Source organism: Chamaea fasciata, unplaced genomic scaffold (assembly GCF_029207755.1).
Source record: "Chamaea fasciata isolate MVZ Bird 193981 ecotype frontalis unplaced genomic scaffold, bChaFas1.0.hap1 SCAF_1, whole genome shotgun sequence".
NCBI lineage: Eukaryota > Metazoa > Chordata > Aves > Passeriformes > Sylviidae > Chamaea > Chamaea fasciata.
This window is the reverse complement of record NW_027094086.1, coordinates 22,665,864-22,682,752: the sequence shown is the minus strand read 5'-3', so window position 1 is coordinate 22,682,752 and position 16,889 is coordinate 22,665,864. Positions and strand designations below refer to the sequence as shown.

General features: G+C 38.7%; 1 protein-coding gene across 1 annotated transcript in view; it reads left to right on the top strand.

The window, feature by feature from the left end:
* Positions 1 to 16,889, top strand: part of MATN2 (matrilin 2) — a 68,690-nt gene that overhangs the window by 8,601 nt on the left and 43,200 nt on the right. The window contains exons 2-3 of the mRNA XM_066178118.1: positions 925 to 1,086; positions 15,448 to 16,017. Of these exons, the coding sequence (XP_066034215.1) occupies positions 960 to 1,086; positions 15,448 to 16,017 (697 nt within the window). The 5' untranslated portion in view covers positions 925 to 959. The remainder of the gene's footprint in view (positions 1 to 924; positions 1,087 to 15,447; positions 16,018 to 16,889) is intronic.

Sequence of the window (16,889 nt, the reverse complement as noted above, 5' to 3'; positions counted from 1 at the left end):
CTATCCATCTCTTGCGCACCTAGGGGAGCTCTTTACTAAGTTTCATTGTATCACCAGCTCCAAGACTGAATCTACCTCCTCCAGGATGCTCTCAACCACAACTAAGGTTTGGGGGAGGGTAGAAGGAGTCCCTGTCTGAGGAAGCCACCAATGGGGAACACAGCCAGAAAATGAGTCTCTAGCATGTCAGTCTTTGTTTTCTGTTTGTGGCTGTCAGCCATGGCTTTTCATGATGCATTAACAAGCTCCTGGTCAGGAATCATCTCTTAATGTAGGAATTTTGCCTGTCAATTTGTTCTTCTGTATTATAAAATTTCTCCAGAACCTATGGCAAGCTCCTTGCCAGTCCTCAGGAGTCTGTTCCTGTAAACAAGATTAATCTTCATTGTTATCTTCATGTTAGCAACCATGGACTGTCTTCTGAAAAGTAAGCATGGGTTGTCACCAGTTCACATTTATAGTTGCTGTTTCTGAAGTGTATGTTCTTCTCTCTTTTAAGTCTCCAAGATTTTCTGAAGCAAGAATCCCTCAGACTACAGGAATCATTAAACTTCCAAAAAATTGCAAAGGAGCACTGAATGGAATAACAAAAACATATTTGTGTCCTCCTCAAACCTGTTTATGCTGACAGGCTGAGTGAAAAAAACTTCCTTTTCTTGCTTTAAAAATACTTGATTGTTATGAATTGTTGTTGATGTTAACTATGGACTTCAACTAACAATACTTAGAAATGCTATACAGGGACTGCCAACAGCTATGTTATTATGTAAACCTTATTTCTTGAAGCTGTAGGTATTATTCGGTGCCAGTGTCTGCATGTTTGTATGTGATGGAAGGGAAGCAATGCTGCTGGGTAACTCATGTGATTGGAATGCATCTTTTTATGCAATCAGAAAACTTACCTCCTTCTCTCCTCTACTGCAGTTTTACATCCTTGTGTGTCCCTCTGTTTTGTGAAGATGAAGAAAATGATTGCATGTTTCCTTCTTCTATTTGCACACACTCTGCTTTCCACTGTCATGGCAAAAGATCTCCCTGGAAGACATTTCACCCAGAGGAGGGATGTTAACACACAGTCTCTACTGGGTAAGTTACACGCAAAATACCCCAAACGCTACTACCAAAAGCTGTCTCAAATACAAATGATAAAAGCCATAAGCAGCTAGCCAAACCTTGGCTGAGTTAGTTTGCAATAAAAAAGAGATTTTCATTTGCCAGCAGGTATGGGATAAAGTTTGTCAACTAGTTAGCAGCGTTTGAAAGAAGGTATTTACTTTTGGGGTGCCAGATTTACTTTATGTAAGTGGTATGAAATAAATACGTGCTACTGGACTGTTGGCTTGAAAGAAAAAGGAACAACTTTATTTTCAGTGTTTAGAGAAAATACATGCTGGTCCGTGGAGGTTCTGTCAAATGAGCCTTTACCATGCTGGAAAGTTTTAGCTGTCTACGTGTGTGTAATGTGTATGAAGATGGTTGAATGGAAATCTGTGCTATTGAAATGAGGCTTGGCATTACAGTACTTGATGCCAATCCCTTTATTTTGTCAGATTTATTTATAATGAATAGTTTATTATATAATCAGTAATTTTTTTATAATGAGCTATTTTTTTCCTCTTTTGCCAAAAATCTTAGGACAGGGTGTATCCATTTCAGATTGTGGGCTGTCATATTTTAAAATGTAAAGTTCGTGTCTCTCTTGTTGGTCATCAGCTGTGCGTCACCAAGCAGTCAGCATTTTCATCTCCTAACAGTTTGTGACTTAGAATAACTGTCTTTTGCTAAATGTTTAAAGTAATTGTCAGGTTATGAAAAGACAGCATGGATGGGGTTTGGACACAGCCTAGCAGTAGGGATTAATGATTCACATCAGTAGTAGATCTCATCAGATACCTCTCTCCTGCCACTGTGATGGTAAGTGAACTCCATGTGGGTCACCTAACCCAAGTGAGTATGAGGAATGTGAAATGTCCTGCAAAAGACATATTGGGAAGAAAGAACAAGAAAGAAAGAATATGAGAGATAGGGTGACAGAGAGGAGAGCACCAAGTTTTAACAGTGAAACGCTTTTCTAAACAAAATGTAGTCCTTTAAATAATGTAAAACTCCATAAAGTACCATTCACAATCTGTTAGCTTAAAAATGTCAGTTCTCAATTCCAATAGGACGAATTTAAAACAAAAGACAACAGATTTCCACTTCTTATTCATCTTCCCCAAAACTAATAGATGTGATCCTGAAACACTTGGGGTTCTGCCACTGAAGACTGAAAACAACACCTCTGGAGATCTAATTCACAAAAAACCATGGACAAATAACAACAAAGAAATACACACATTCGCATCTTAACAAGAATCTCAAACTGTCTATAATCCTAAATTCTAAAATATGACTATATAGGAGCTCTTCCTGAATATTATAGGGCTCCTAGCAAATACCCTAAGTGAACTTTTTACTTATTACTTTAAGAAATAAACTGCCTAATGCTCTAGAAAATGAGTGCAGGGGCAAGGTGTTTTGTGGAGAAACTGAAAGTGTCACATTTCTCAGTTGCCATTTTCCCTGTGATTTTTTTAAAGTTCCTTTTATAGCCTCTCTTTCAGATTTAAATAGTGGAAAATATATGAAAGGGTTTAGTACTAAGTATGAACAAAATGTGTAGATTAAATTATTTATTTCTTCTTTCAAAAGCCAAGAAATTCCTGGTCCCTGCATTTGGAAATCACTGGATCCCTACTCAGTTTGGCATGTGCAGGATGCTAACAGTTCTGGCTAAAGGAACCTTTTCAAGACATTAAATGATGCAAAAAACTTGGAGCGTTCTCTCATCTAGCCCATAAAAGTACGTGGCAGTTTGGAGTTAGACTCTTGGGCCTTGCCTTCTGTGTCAAGAAATTAGGTCACCTGCTTATGTGTAGCAATGTATAGACACAGTGGCATGGTAAAAACATGCCTCTCTGTAAAGAACAGAATGTGTGAAGTCCTACTGTGCTGGAAAGCTGAGTGTTCCTCAAATGGCATGAGAAAGAACAGAGCCAAAACATGACCTCAGTGACATCAAGTAATAGTCTTATTAAAATCACTCTAGAATTCCAGCAGCTTAACAGGGATTAGAAATTGTCACATTCTATATAGTATGCATATTATAAGTAGTGGTGGTGATGACAATTGCTGCTGTTGTGTAAAGACTTGCTTGGCAGGCAAAATGGAGCAAAATAGCTGCAAAGAACTAACAGGTACCTGGAAAAATAATAAAAATTAAGGTTGGTGGTTGTTTTCTTTTTGGATGGAAGTCTCTTTTTCACGACTAAAATGAAAGTTTATGCTATGTAAGTATAGCAGTATTAAAAGAATTTTATTCCTTTTTTCTTCTTTTCACCATTTTTAAAACAAAAGTATACTGCTGTGATAACTATTTACTAGTAAAATGCCAGTAGTGTCCAATTACAGAAGTAACAGACATTGTTCTAGGAGACTGACAAGTTAAATAATGGAATGGATGAAAAATTCTGTGGGATTGTCCATATAGAGAGAAAAGTACTTTGAGATCCAGGTTTAGGAGGACTTAATTTTTCATCAGTCATGGACTAATACTTCATGTATTTCTTAAAAGTCTTGTTAGGTCTAAGTGCCTATACATTTTAATGAAGTCTTTTGAAGGAATGAGCTGTGTCTGAAAAAATATATATTTTTCTTATTCCTCAATTTTTCAACTAAATCTCAGTGCATGTTGTTTTAATTTGGCAGGTCTTTGCATTGCTTATTGGTGCTTAAAATGATTATTGCTATAGCTAATAATTTCTGTTAAAGAGCTGAAATATTTTATTCTAGCATCTATTGAAAATAGACTTTTTGGAACTCTCACAATGTGGCTCTTGAAAGCCAAACTGCGTTTCAGGTTTTTCTTTTATTAAACACGAAGTAAGACTTCCAAATATGAAAGACTTGTCAACTGTGCCTAATTAATTAACTTTTAACATTTTCCTTAGTTTTTCTTGCAGCATATTAGATATGCATGTATTTCAAGTAATGAAAGAATTTGCATTATATTGCTGGAAGATGCTGTTTTCATGCAGGTGTATTTATGTTTTAAAGAATTGCCTCCATAGTTGTGCAAGATCTTGTGAAACAACAGATAGAAATAGGATGGTCAGTTTTTCTTTCCTGTAGCAGACTACAGTCATCCTTCCCCTCATCTGACATATGAACTAAATTTTGCCTTCTTTTCCCCCTCATCAGTACTTTGATCTAGAGTTTGGATCAAATTTGGCTTATCCTGATTTGTGAAAGGAAAATAATAATTTGGGTTCCTCTAAAGAAAAGCAGTGATATACTGGCTACATAGTTGTAAAGATAAAATTATGTCTGTTAGATTACCTGATTCCCTTCAGCTATAATGAAAAGGACTTCTGCACCTAAACAGACTGATGAAGAGCAGGGTCAATTGTTCAGAGTGATGATTTCCATACTGTGTTTGCAAGGCCAGTGAGAGGTCCACAGCACACTTCAGCAGGTTTCATGTCTAGAAGCACCATGTGTTCAGTCCTTGCAAGATGTAGTGCCTTTTTGGTGTTTCAAATTGTGGAGTTTTTTTCTGAAGCAGATTTGCAACTTAGGCCCTACTGCATCTTAATAATTTATTACAAAACAAAGCAAATCAAAATTGTCATATTGTAAAAAAAAACCACAAGTTTTTGTGTTTGCTTTTTTCCTTGATGAACTCTGTTCTTGTAAACTGGGCATGTATTTCATTTCTCGTGGGCATACTTCTTTTGGGAAGATCTGAAGTGAATGCATGAAAGCAGTAGTGAATAGAGTGAAAGCCGTAGAACACTATTCTAAGCAATAACATTCTTTCTGTTCCTTAAGAATATGAAACATGCAGCTATGTGATTTTGAAAATAACTATGTAAGGAGAGAAGTTAATTTAGGGAGCATTCCTTTAATTATTACATGATACCAGAAGAAACAACAAAAAATTAACTGATACTGCACAAAATTAAAACAGGGGGAAGGAGGCCAAGAAGGAAATGTACTTGGCTCCTGTTCAGTGGAAGCTGCTGCAAAATGCAAATGCCCCCTGTCTGTGTTAAATTATATTTTGCAACAAAATATACAATGATTTGTCTCTTGCTTGTATATGTATGATTCCACTAATAATACGAAATGAAGTAATAGGTACTACATGGAGCACTGACTAAGTTCATGAATCACTTGCTACAGCCAGTTAAAGTTAATCCAAAGATTCTTATAGCCAACCCAGTTCTTAAACTTGAGTGTATGTAACTTAAGGGCTTAAGACACTATCAGGTTAAACATTCTGAGTTATTTTAGCAGCAAATTAGAGGGGAAAGTATGTGACAAAAGTGAAACCAACCCATGATGCTTCTGTGGAGCGTGGATAAAATTCCTGTTTTGTTTTGGTTTAATTCATTGTATATTTATACAGTAAGAGCTGACCAGAGATGTCTAAATTCTGCTAATGTGGAGTGTTGAGCCATTGTGGGATGCTTTCTGTTGTAAAAAACGAATTCACAGCCTCAACATATGTGTGTATGTGTTATTTCTTCACATAAATGCAACCCTCCCAAGTTTTATGTCCTCAGACATAATCCTGTCAGATAGTAGAACTGTTGTAACTGAAGGCTGTACTGCAATTGAAATGAGAATTATGTCACAGTAATATCATGTATTAGACATATTGTACTGGTATTGTACTGGAGTAGATGAAAACTCTTCCATGCAGCAGATGAAGGTAGGAAGTGGTTACAAATTACATCTTTTGAATTACCACATAATTAGTTAAAATAGAAGTACAAAACTAACCAAGCTTTTGTAAGGATCCAGGGTAATCAAATACCTATCCATTTATTTGCCTATCAGCTTGCTATTTAAAACATGAAGTTGCCATGTAAATAGAAGCATATTATGTTTGGAAAGAGAGCAAGCAAAGCATTTTACAGCCTGCAAAATCACTTGTTTCTTCCTTCTGAGGTGTGTAGATACATACTGCAATCTTTGTGCCTCAAGGCGATATTAGCAATGGTGTGTTTTGCTCCCCAGAAGTGCTTGCTTCACTAGCTTAGAGGTCACCCATGAACTTTATGCTGACTCTCAAAACTTCAACTTTCATCTTAATCTCTCAGCTGTTGGCCTTTCCCCCACAGTAGCTGCTGTTTCAGATTATGGGGTTTATGCACAGTAGAACACCCTCTCTCTGTGGCTTTGAGGCTTGGTAGCCTGGTTTGTGCTGAGGTTGTGCCTCCCCAGCCCATAACAGAAGTCCTAGAATCTGAGAAAGAGAGATCTGATCAGCAACCATATCCCTGCCCAGCCAGTTGTTTCTGCAGCAGCTGTTATCCCTTAAACAGCCCCAGCTAATGAGCCATGAGGGCTAGTTGGGACCCTGACAGACCTCAGGGATTTATGTCCTAATCTGAGTATGCTCATCTGCAGCCAATTATCTTGGAGATCAGAAAGTTTGGATTTTGGTCTGTGCTAGCAGTTTTTAACCACAGAACAACATTCTACTTGCCAACTCATATATTTAGTATTCGTTATTAATTTTCATATATCAAAATCACATTCACTTTTAAACCACCTGTGGGGTATTTCTGTAATTGAAGTTATATGGAATATAATTCGATCTCCAGCATCACAAGAAATTGTATTGTGTTTCTTTAATGTGTATTTCCTCTAATAAAGCCTTTTCCCTCTTTCTTCCTTCCTCCCTTCTGTCTTTGTTTTGTTTTCTTATTCTTTTAATTTGGCCCCCCCCCCTTTTTTTTTCTTCTTTTCCACCTTTTTTTTTTTTTAAGGTAATTTGTAATTTTTCCCAGGTTGAAAGAATATCTGCTGTTACAGAAAAAACTGAGCCATGAACTAAACATCAAATGATCTTTGTATTTCTGAATTTGTTTGTTACAACCCCCACAAATTACTGTGAAATACCATTTCTGTTTGAAAAAGAGTTTGTCTTGACAATAATTCAGTGAGGAAAATTACTGTGAGTAAAAAAACTGTTGTTGTGAGTATATTTTAAAGGAGCTCAAAGCTTCCTCTGTGTATTATGTCTTGAAGAAAAATCAGGCCAAAAGAAAGAGCACTGATATTCAGCAGTGTGCTGGTTTTGACTTCATTTTGAGCACTTTGCCTTCTTAATTAGAAAAGTGCATATGTGCAAATTTAATTTGAAAATCATGAAAACAGTGTTTGCATGACTTAAGGAACATCTCATTTTATAGGCATGAGTGGGTAATCAGACACTGTTGTGGAAGAAGACAGCATACCTTAAATTGCTTTGGAACCTTGAAGACACCATCTTGTTTAAGTACTACTGAAGTGGAAGAGCTGCTGGTTCACCAGTGGACATGATGTCCCACATGTTTTGGGAGGCAGAGGGCAGTGGCACACAGCACTATCCCCTCATGCTGTTTCTGAATTTGTTCTGGAAAAGAATCTAATACTTAGACCGTTACCAGTAGATAGAAATATGTGGTTTCAGGTCAGCTGATCAATGAGTAATGTTGAGGTTGCTAACAGCTTTCCCTGTAAACAAAGATATGGGCAACCTTTAAAAAAAGTATGGATGGGAGTTTTTAAAATGTTAAGCTAATGTCCTGAAAACAGGACACCACAAACTCAGTAAGGCCACATTTTTTTCCTCTAGATTTTCTATGCTGCTACTAACAACTGTTCACTTTCTGTATCTATTCTTCCTCTAATAATTTCTGTGTCCTTCCAACAATACCCTAAGTAGCTCAGGCAAGATAGGAGTCTCAGATCCTCAAGGAGGAAGATGCAAAGACCACCTTCTCCCAAAAAATCACCTTTTTCATGTTGGTTGTGATTTGATGTTTTACAGGTGAATGCAGGAAAAGACAGTCACAGTCAGAGTAAGTGCTTCCAGGCTGCCTGTGGGAACAGGATGCAAAGTTGAGTTACTCTGTGTACCCTGAGTTTCACTATCATGGCTCAGAAAATGAATTCCTCATCTCTCATGGGTGTAAGCTATCCTTAGCTGAGAGCACACAACATTTATTTCTGTCAGGGAGTGGTGGGTAGATTTTCATGTTGCTGTGTGCATGGGGATATCAGGATGCTTTATCCCTCTGTCCAGGTGTTCCACTGCCTGCAAGGAAAACAACCTGCTCTGGTCCTCCTGACCATGAAAGCAGGTTTGACTCCTGTCAGGAAACCCAACAGTTTCTGTCTCAGTACAGCTGAAATATGCAGAAAGAACCAAGAAACTTGAAACAATCCTTACACCACACTTCGGCTTTGTACCAGAGAAGCACCAGTATTGGTAAAGAAATGAAGAAATACCAGGAGTCAGTTCTGGGACTGGATTTTGAGAGATTTAGTGTTAATAATGACCATGTTATTTTGAAAAGCATGACAGGGAAGGAACAGAAATAGTGAGGTGAAATGAAAACAAAGTAATATACCCCTGCAGTGACTAATAATGTAGCATTTGCATGTTAGAAGGAAATAGAAATCTCTGGACAAGAGCCTCCTGCTATGCAGTTCTCCCAGAAATTTTGGAAGTTCAGAAAAGATTTTGTCAGAGGCAATAAAGAAATGTCTGGAGGCTGTGTTCCATTTAGAGATTGTTCCCAGATGAAGAAATTTGTAAGGAAAAATGGGTGAGCTGCCAAACTCATAATAAATGTTTGGGTCCGGGCCATAGGCCTGTGTGTCTGGGGAAAGATTCAGAGCAAGGATGGGGCCAGAGAGTACAGGGGCAGGTCTTGAACCCACGACCTGTCCCAGAGTTGGGAGGAGGTGGTGTCACCTGCAGAACCAAGTGCAGCATGTATGTGTGCTAGGAAAGGGGTATTGAGCAGTTTCTAATGTTTACATCAGGAACAAGGTATAATTATATTGGAAATGTACCATACCATACTTTGTCCATCTTTGAATTAAAATGAAAAAACCCAAAAGGACTGGGAGCTAACTTGCTCAAGATATCTCGCTGGAGACAAGAAGTGCTTGGAATAACAAGAAGTGTTCTTCTTCATTTATTCTTTGCAACAATCACAAACTGTGTTTCCCAAAGCATTTTGCACTTGGTATGTTTATGAATGAATTGGAAATTTGGCTATTCTTTACTTGTATAACTTTATGATAAGAAGATTGAACCTTCTTGATGACCTAGGAGATCTTTTGGAATTATCTGAGAACATTGTCAAGCACTCTCTTTCTGGCTAGATATTTAGCTAGGGAAAACCAGAATTATGGACTTTAAAAAAAAAAAAAATTGACACCCAGCAAGTTCATACATCTTTTAACAAGTTTTGTAGGAGTTATGCAGAGATTTATAAGGAAAGAAGTTCTAAAAAGAAGATGGGCAACTAATATTGTGGGCTTGAGGGAAAATGAAATAATAAAATGGTAAAAAAGGAGAGACATTTAGGAAGAAGATGTAAAATATGCTAACAGGGAGAATCGTTTTCTCCCTCTTTTATTTAATTTTGAGTGAAGACTTGTTCTGTTACTCAAAGATAAAATCTAAAAATAAACCTGGTAGTACTGCTGGCAGTGTTACAGGGCATGTAATTTTTGTATATACATTACTGGGGAGTGAGCTAAGAAACACAAAATATTGAAATTACCATTAAAACCTGCTCAGGCAATAATTATTCTATGATCTCATTTTTTCTTAACTCTTTTTGCCTGAATTGCCATACTCTATAACAAACATTTTCATGGAGCTAATGTTTACTTGTTATAAATTACTTTTTCAATGTCTAAACTTTGTTGTAGTGTTTACCGAATTGAGCTAACCTCCTTTTGCTTTGCATGCAACAGTAGCCTTCTTTAACATTTATCCATTCTCATCTATTAGGATAAAGACCTACATAACCAAACAAGTAATATGTAGGTTAAGAAGAAGAAAAAAGTATTAAGGAGTCATAAAGATGTAGGACAAATCTAGGAAATAACTAACTCATTTTTAAAAAAGCAGTTTTTCCAAGACAGCGAACTTGCAGAAACTTTTGAAAAATCACCATCTAAAAGTTGTGTCCTTTGAATGTGTTCAGTTTAAATATACCCAGATGGAAATGTCTGAGGAAATGAAACACTGCTGTGCACATTTGTGGGCATTGGAACTCCACTCTTATTGTTGCTGTTAAATGACTGACGCTGTCTCTGGCCCACAGTGACCAGCAATCACCATGTGTGGTTCAGAAGGTACAGAGAGTAATCCCTACAGGGATTATTCCCAGGAGGCCTCTTGCATACAGCCACTCTGAGCAGGATGGTGAGCTTAACACTGTGGGTGAAGCCAGCTGGCCTCTGAGTTTAGCTGGTACCTTAGACTGCTCCCTGGCACTGAGACCAGTGGTACAACGTAGTCTGCTTCCCATAGCATGCCTGAGGACTGCTTGAGAAAATGTGAATTGTGCTCAGACAACAGTATCAGGAACTATTCTAATGATTAAACAGCCTAGAAGAGTCAATTTGAATGCCCAAGCAAGCTTCTTAGTGCTACTTTAGTTGTATGAAGGGAATGAAGCATTAGTGAAAAATGAGATGAAAGGATAGAAACACTCTCAGACACAGACCCTGGGTGGGTGAGCAAAATCAAAGCTGTGTGAGCTTTGTCAAAGCCAAAACTGATGGAGCATAATTTGCTTTGAGAAAGGAATAGAAGGAAACCTGCAGTCATCAGATAAAATGATTTAACAGAATTTTCAGCTTTAGAGGAAATTAAGATGCTCAATATTGTTTTAAGCTTTGTTTTATATATCTCTCAGTAATTGGACCCCCGCTGGATTCTTCCCAGTAGAACTGAAATTTCCTTGCATTGTTAGTTTTCCAAAGGTGTCATCACTGTAACTGTCATTTACAAAATGGATATTGAGTAGAAAAGGAGAACATAATCACTACTGACTTGATCTTTCCTTCTGTCTTTGTCTTGCCTCTCCTGGCTTCCGCTTTGAATAAGGCAACCCACACTGAGGGATTTTTTTTAACTTTTGTGTTGGCAATACAAGACCTGTGCTGACTTAGAAGTAGGTTTATGGATGAGTAGCTTTTTTCAATGAAAATGTCAATTTTCATAAAAGGGAAAGGGAATTACTTTTGGTTATGAAGATTTTTGCCAAAGCTGTGAGAGTTCACTGTTCAAAATGAGAGCTGGTCAAAGGAAGAGATTATAGTTTACAGGAATAATGGAACAGCATGTAACTGCTAAAAAGCTATCACTGAAAATTTATCTGAGGGGATGAGTGTTTAGTCATTACTACTGATTGTCACTCCTCAAAATACCACCTGGATTTTTTATCTGTAAAAGAGTTACATTTTATTTTCACTGAGCCCAAGTTAAATCAACGTTTAATAATTACCAAGTTTAAAAAAAAAAATCTTACCAAATCAGAAGAGAAAGATTTTAAATACAACTTGATTTGGAAATGTTTGGTATTTCTATAGATAGAGCTTTGCTGGTCAGTGTAGTTTTGAAATACACTGTATTTGATTCAGATGAATAGATTTTTCTAAAGTAATTCAGCACAATGTGTTGAATGTATTTCTGGTAGTACCATCCACCAACTCTCTCCAAGCTTTTTCCCACCAAGATTTATTCCAGACTTCAGAATAGACAGATGAGTCTCTTCAGACTTGGATCCAAATCTTTATATTCCAATTAAAAGGATTCAACACCATGGCTGTAGTTTTGACTTGTTTTCACAGAATCACAGAATGGACAAGGTCGGAAGGGAGCACAGGGGGTCATCTGGTCCAACCACCCTGCTCAAGCAGGGCCATCCCAGAGCACATGGCACAGGATTGTGTTCAGATGGTTCTTGAATATTTCCAGTGAGGGAGACTCCACCACCTCTCTGGGAAGCCTGTTCCAGTGAACCTGCACAGTAAAGAAGTTTTTCCTCACGTTCAGGTAGAACTTTCTATGCCTGTTGCCTCTTTTTCTATTGCTTGGCACCACCAAGAAGAGCCTGGCTCCATCCTTTTGACACTCCCCCTTCAGAGACTGATAGACATTGATAAGGTCACCTCTCAGGTGGCTCTTCTCAAAGTTGAACAAGCACAACTCTCTCAGCCTTTCCTCATAAGAGAGATGCTGCAGTCCCCTCATCATCTTTGTAGCCCTCCTCTGGACCCACTCCGGCAGCTCCATGTCTTTGTACTGAGGAGCCCAGAACTGGATAGAGCACTCCAGATGTGGCCTCACCAGGGCTGAACAGAGGGGCAGGACAAGTCACCTCCATGACCTGCTGGCAATGCTCTTCCTAATGCATCCCAGGATACCTTTGGCATTCTTGACCATAAGGACACAGTCCTGGCACATGCACAGTTTGTTGCCCTCCAGGACCCCCAGGTCCTTCTCTGCAGAGCTGCTTCTAGCAGGTCAGCCCCTATCCTGTACTGGTGCAGGTTACTCCTCCCCAGGTGCAGGACCTGCATTCACCTTTGTTGTATTTCAGAGGGTCCTTCTCTGCCCATCTCTCCAGCCTGTCAGGGTCCTTCTGAAGGGCTGCACAGCACTCTGAGGTATCTGCCACTCCTCCCAGCTTTGTGTTGTCAGGGAACTTGCTGAGGAGGTCTCTGCCCCTTCACCCAAGTTATTGTTGGGAAGTTAAACAATACTGGGACCAGTATTGAACCTTGGTAGATGCCTCCAGTGACAGGCCTCCAACTATACCACTAATTAGGCCTCTGGGATCTGCCATTCAGCCAGTTCTCAAACCACCTCTCTGTCCACTCACCCACTCCACACTTCCTGAGTTTGCCTGTGAGGATGTTGTGAGAGACAGCTTTGAAAGCCTTGCTGAAGTCGAGGTAGACAGTATCTCCTGCTGTCCCCTCATCCATCCAGGCGATTGTTTCATCATAGAAGGCAATCAGACTGGTCAAGCATGATTTACCTTTACCATATCTGTCCTTTCCTTCATATGCACACACATATTCTTAGCCTTTTTTTCTGTAATTATCCTCCTTTCCTATTGCTCTGCTCCCACAAATCATAACTTAGCATTATCTTTGTATTGCTGGAATCATTCATGTCATATTAGTAAAGATAAGTTGTAATTTTTTTTATATATGAGGATAATTATAATTAAGATAATAAGATGGAAAATAGTTACATCAGGATATCTGTGTCCCATTAGAACTGGAATTTCGTTTCTGCTCAGCTTGGCTTATATTCAGCCTGCTCTGATTTTGAAAGAATAAGCAACCCAAGCATTTTCCTGTGCTTATGAATAAAGCCATACTGTAGACTGCACATGAATAAATCCAGACAGTCATTTTTATTGTCATTAAAGAGCATTTTTATTCTATGCCAAAAAATGTTCTTGGTAATCTATGAAAGAGGCTTCTGAGTTAACAAGTGAAAACAGGCATCTTTCTCACCCCCTGCCTTGGCAGAAGTGCATGATGAGTGTTTGTCAGCAGAACTGTTTAAAGGGCAGTCTACAGACAGACGTTTTTCCAATTGAGTCCTTGATTGGCCCACTTGTACCAGTGCAGTATGACATGACCTTTGATTATACAGTCAAACACTACTTTTCCACCAAACACCTCATTCACTGCACAAGATGGATGACAGTGCACTGGCAACTGAATTGGGTTTGGCAATAAGGGAAAGTACTGATTTGGGGTGTCTCATCTTAGTAAAATGAGGATGCCACTGCAGTCTGATGAGCGTTCTTTGCCATCTTTAATCTTTCAAGCCAGGCATACAAACACAACTAACAAACTCACAGGCTTATTCATAGCCACAGGAATTAAAGAAGATGAGCAGACACAATGATTGAAGCCATACGTCTATCTAACTCTATGTTCTGTCTCTGACAGAGGTCAAAAGTAGATGCTTGTGGAAAAGTTTAAGGACAAGAAAATGCCACCTGCAGTTATTCGCGAACTGCAATGCTTTTGTGACTTGGATTTCCTAATTTGGAGGAGTCTTTAATATACACATTAAACCTCTGTTGATTTCTTTTCACCAGCATCCCATCAAAGTCCTTGTAATCTTTTTCCATATACTGTCTTCTTCTATGGCTTGTCTGATAGCTCACCTCACAGGCTTGCCTCAAGCCTGCCATGTGCTGGCTTCCTGTGAATGATCAGTCCCTATCCATTCTCATCATGCAACTCATGCATGTGTCTCAGATTTCTCATATTCTTTCAGAGGAGGATGCTGAGCATAAGCCAGAGGATGTTCCCAGGGTCCCAGAAAGCTCATAGGATGCCTTGAAGGCAGCCAGCCTTTACTTCTGCTGCTATCCATCATAGCTTGGCCTGCCCATCTGTGCCATTGTCAGATATAGACATACTCTGTAGTATTCCTTCTTCAGTGACTCTTGGAAAAAAAGGCCTTCTGATGGCTGGCATAGATTTCAGGGAGCATTCAGTATGAGTGTTTTTTTGGCTGAGTGGAGTGCCACTGTACACAACAGGATTTTCTCTCTGATGCAACCATAGAATTTCTCTGTGATGCTGAGCTAGTCATAAAAACACATTAAACTTTCCCTGGATGGGTATTAATTACATGTTTGAAATAATGACATTTGGAGAACTGCTGAGCACTCACAGCTGCAGTTGAGGTCATTATTGAGAACAGTACTCTGTACATGCAAAGTGCTGCTTACTGCCAACTTCCTTGAAAAATCAGTTCTTTCACATCTCTTATCAGTCAGTCAATTAACAGATGCTTTTGACCTGTCTTTCCTTGTGTTCTGTTTCACATCCCCCTGACTTGTCACAGTATTACATTTCTAAATTCTCAGGCCCTGCCACACAAATCATCACAGTGCAGTCCACTAAAATCGTTAACACATTCAAAGAGGATTTCCACCCTGCATTCAGAATGAGGTCAAAATCTCAACAGTGACACAGCAGGGTAATGCACAAGTACCTGAAGAATGTAATTTGATAAGGGCATGTAGTGGTAGCACCAGAAGTAATGAACTAATAATAAACTAAAAGAGGCCAGGTTTAGATTAGATATAGGAAGATATTCTTTACTCCAACAAGTTGCCCAGAGAAGTTGTGGATTTCCCATCCCTGGCAGTGTTTAAGGCCAGGTTGAATGGGGCTTTGAGCAACCTGGTCTAGTGGAATGTGTCCCTGATCATGGCAGGGGGGTTGAATTATGTGATCTTTAATGTCCTTTCCAACCCAAGCTACTCTCTGATTGTGTGATTCTATCTCACCATTCTACTGCCATTAACCATTCTGGGCACTTACCTCGTACACACACACACACACACACACATAAAAATACATATAATGATCAAGTATCAGGCAGTTTTTGTTATTTACTGGAGAACAAATTTATATTGCCCAAGTAGTCTTAATAATGGTATCTTCTATTTTTCCTGAATTTTCACGGCACTTGCCAGAGTGTTTGTTTAGACAGTAAACCTGAACCTATTTGCCTTTTGAAATTGTAAAGTATTTTTGTTTGCACTTTCCTTTTAGAAAACACTTGCAACAACAAACGTCTGGACCTTGTTTTCATCATTGACAGCTCTCGCAGTGTGCACCATTACGACTTTGAAAAAGTGAAGGAGTTCATTTTGACCATCCTGCAGTTTCTGGACATCAGCCCTGAGGCCACGCGCGTGGGTCTGATCCAGTACGGCAGCACCGTCAAGCAGGAGTTTTCGCTGAAGACCTTCAGGCGGAAGGTGGATATCGAGAGAGCTGTGAGGAGGATGATGCACCTGGCCACCGGCACCATGACCGGACTGGCTCTGCAGTACGCCTTCAACATCGCATTCTCAGAGACAGAGGGGGCTCGGCCTCTGAGGCAGAATGTGCCTCGAATTATCATGATAGTGACAGATGGGAGACCTCAGGATCCTGTGGCAGAGATTGCTGCTAAAGCACGGAACTCAGGAATCCTAATTTTTGCTATTGGAGTGGGAAGAGTGGATATGAACACTCTGAAGTCCATTGGGAGTGAACCACATGATGAACATGTGTTTCTGGTTGCTAATTTCAGTCAGATTGAAACACTGACCTCTGCCTTCCAGACTAAACTTTGTGGTAAGATTTTTATCTATAGATTTGAATACATAGATGAAAGTGAAACAGAAAAAAAATTGCATTATAATTAAACTTTTTTTTTTTTTTTTTAATGAAACCTTTTCTGTTAGTACGTGTGTATTGAAGGGAGATTAGCCAAACAACATCCAGAACAGCAGTCACACATGTGGGGAAAACTCATGCTACTGTTAAGTGTCATAAAATGTGATTTAATTGCTTGTGGTCATAAGGAGTTAGGCAAACACACATATTATGATTTTCCTATTTATTGCATAATAGCAATAAATTTATGATCTCTGTTATTTGAATATTAGATAAGTTTTTTCATCTCTTCATTTTAAGTGTGGTCTCCCTTAGTAGTGAAACTTTAAACTGCTCAACAGTCTTTCAGTTATTTAAATGGTCTTGAGAGTCCATGGATTCCCCTTCCAAAGCTTACATTCTAATTCTATGCAAAGAATCATTTCTGTAAATGCCTTGTGACTGGAGTGAAACACAGACATAGCAGGTTTTGTGTTCCATCTATTTTAAATGCAGAAAGTTAGGAAAAGCCGTGACAGTGATATTATTCATTCATACAATAAAGTAAATATTTTAATAGGTATTAACTTACAACAGAGATATCACTTCCATCTATAATTCCCTGATAAGGAATTACCTTTTGCAAATATCATGTCATTTATAATTAATTTTATTTTAATCTGTGTACTTAGTAGACTTTTTTATTTATTCTTGAGATAAATATAGAAGTATTTCATACAAATTTGGCATTAAGTTGATGTATTTTCACTAGAATCCAGAAAAAGAATGCATGGTGAGATTAAATGGTCACTCACTTCTAGGGATGCTTTTGCCAGTAAAGAACTGCAGCT